Source organism: Cryptomeria japonica, chromosome 7 (genome assembly GCF_030272615.1).
Source record: "Cryptomeria japonica chromosome 7, Sugi_1.0, whole genome shotgun sequence".
Classification (NCBI taxonomy): domain Eukaryota; kingdom Viridiplantae; phylum Streptophyta; class Pinopsida; order Cupressales; family Cupressaceae; genus Cryptomeria; species Cryptomeria japonica.
In genome coordinates, this window is record NC_081411.1 from 858,985,032 (window position 1) to 858,987,437 (window position 2,406).

Below are 2,406 nucleotides of genomic sequence, written 5' to 3' on the forward strand. Positions count from 1 at the left end.
CAGCATGCCTAAAGTAACATAGGTCATTAATGAACAAATGTTGAAACTTGAAACATGTAACGATAATAAAAAAGCATCAGCATGCCTAAAATGTAACACCTGGCGAGGTTATGGCTGGAATCCACACTCAAAGCCACTTGTTGGTGTAAATAGAAACCCTGTCATAAGAAGAAGTAAAGCAGTCTTCCCAGAAATAATAAAAAACCAACCTGTAAAGGAAATACATTTCTGTTAAGATTTGTTATACAAAAAACTTGGCTCCCATGCAAATTCCCAAACCAACCTGTAAAGAAAATATATTTCTGTTAAGATTTGTTATACAAAAAGCTTGGCTCCCAAGCAATTCCTGCATTGGGAATTTGGGATGTGCCATGCAAGCCTGATCAACAGATGCAATGTAAACTTATCCATAACCCATTGTAGATAAACATAAACACATTTTTGCAGAGTAATAGCCATTCCATAGGCTGTTCGTTTTCGTAGACATTATTAAAAGCATTCATTCTGTTTGTTTTCATGGAGGTTATTAAAAGTATTCATTCATATGACATTATCCATGGCACATCTTTTTGCAGACCAAGCAATAGCTATTTCATAGACTGTTTGCTCTCATGGACATTATTAAAATCATTCATATCATTCATATGACATTATCCATGACACATCTTTTTGCAGACCAAACAATAACCATTTCATAGACATGTCATAGACTCTTCGCTCTCATGGACATTATTAAAAACATTCATTCGCTCTCATATATGTAACATTATCCATGACATCTTTTGCAGACCAAGTAACAGCCATTCCATATACTGTTCACTCTCATGGATGTTATTTTAAACATTCATTCATATGACATAACAGAAATGTCATATGAGAAGACAGTACAGTATGACATGAATACACAAGGACTAAAAAAATAAGAATCTGAAGCAGAAAATTTATATGGGCATTCTATATAGACCAGGAGACTAGGAGAAAGAGGCATTTTTAACATGTGATTAGGGCTGATGTGGCAACTTGCAGTGAATAAACCTTGCAGATGAATGGATGCTACCAATATCAGCCAGATAGTTAACATGGTACCTGAATGTGACCTTTTTACCAGGGCTAATAGACTTGCCATCCTTGACTCTCACTTTCTCAACAATGGGATCCCATATTCCTGGAGCCAACATGGTGAGATTCAGAGTGACATTGTGCGCATCACACAGTCCACATGTGTTCTGCACTTGTATTTTGAATGTCTGATAATCTGGTGGATCAACACCCATCTTCCAACTGACCTTGATAGCCTTTCCTGATTTACAGTGCCAACCTAACATACAATCAAGTATAGCTAAATCAGTGATATTCTGTAGAAAAAACAATACCCAAAACAAGCATATTGATGAAAACGAATGATCTTACCTGCATGATGAGCCATGAGAGCCTGTGAATAGGCCATTGTCAGGAGCATGGAGAAGAGAAAGAAGATGAGTCTTGAAGGTTCCATTGTGTCAGAGTATGGAGGAGGAGAGAGGAGGTGTATTTATTGGGATTGTGATAATACTATTCTCATGTCCGCTTCTTAATGCACTTGTTACGTGTATTTCCCTCCCATATTTAGTGGGACTCTGCTGTGAGTAGGTGGGGAATAGATTTACATTTCCCAGGGTCATTTATGTGGAATGACAACTACTCTTTTCTCAATATTTACTTGGTTGGACACAACTGGTAGGCCTGTTTTCTCTTTAATTAATTAACTTTAGTTTTATTTTAGAAATAGTAAAAATTTGTTTTATTTGTTTTTAAAATTTATTTAAATATTATTTAATATTTATTTTAGGTGTTTTCATTTTTAGGTCAAGATTTTACAGTTGTATAAGAGGGAAATGATTAATTTGTGAACATAAAAACTTCACCTTAAATCATTTATTAGATCATTGTAAATGCAAGCAAAGATAAACAAAGTGGAGTACGATAATGGTTTTTTGTGTTGTCAACCCTTCGTAGAGTCACAATATCTACTATGGTTGTACAAATTACAAGGGTTTGTGGTCCATGGGGTCAGAGCTATCTATTCTCCATACAAAATTGCACCTGATAAAAAACACAAAATTTACAAATCACAATGGATTTTTACACGATTTCTATTGGTTCAATCCTCTTAATCTATCTTCTCAATGTTGTAAAAATGCAAAAAATCCACTAAAAAACAATTGTGTTATGCAAATTTGTGTTTTTAATCAGGTGTTGTTTTGTATAGAGAATAGTTGTCTCCCATGAGGCCAAGCTCTGATATTGTTCATCTTTTTATTTTAACTTTAATTTTTTGATTTATATTTGAACCATAAAAATAATTTAACAATTATAGATTATATTATAATTTAGCAATATTAATATATAATAAAAATAAAATCAAAG

The 2,406-nt window shown here is 33.7% G+C and overlaps 1 protein-coding gene across 1 annotated transcript; it reads right to left on the reverse strand.

The window, feature by feature from the left end:
• Nucleotides 1-618: 618 nt before the first annotated feature.
• On the reverse strand, nt 619-1,585 carry LOC131047060 (uncharacterized). The gene is made up of 2 exons (XM_057980881.2): nt 1,411-1,585; nt 619-1,318 (listed from the first exon to the last, which is right to left on the reverse strand). The coding sequence occupies exons 1-2, from the start codon at nt 1,493-1,495 to the stop codon at nt 1,002-1,004; spliced, it is 402 nt and encodes a 133-aa protein (XP_057836864.1). The 5' UTR covers nt 1,496-1,585; the 3' UTR covers nt 619-1,001.
• Nucleotides 1,586-2,406: the final 821 nt, after the last annotated feature.

Coding starts and splice junctions, on each gene's coding strand:
- LOC131047060 (XM_057980881.2), bottom strand. CDS start 1,495: ATGGAACCTTCAAGACTCATCTTCTTTCTCTTCTCCATGCTCCTGACA. Junction 1,319..1,410: donor TCTCATGGCTCATCATGCAG/GTAAGATCATTC, acceptor ATTGTATGTTAG/GTTGGCACTGTAAATCAGGA.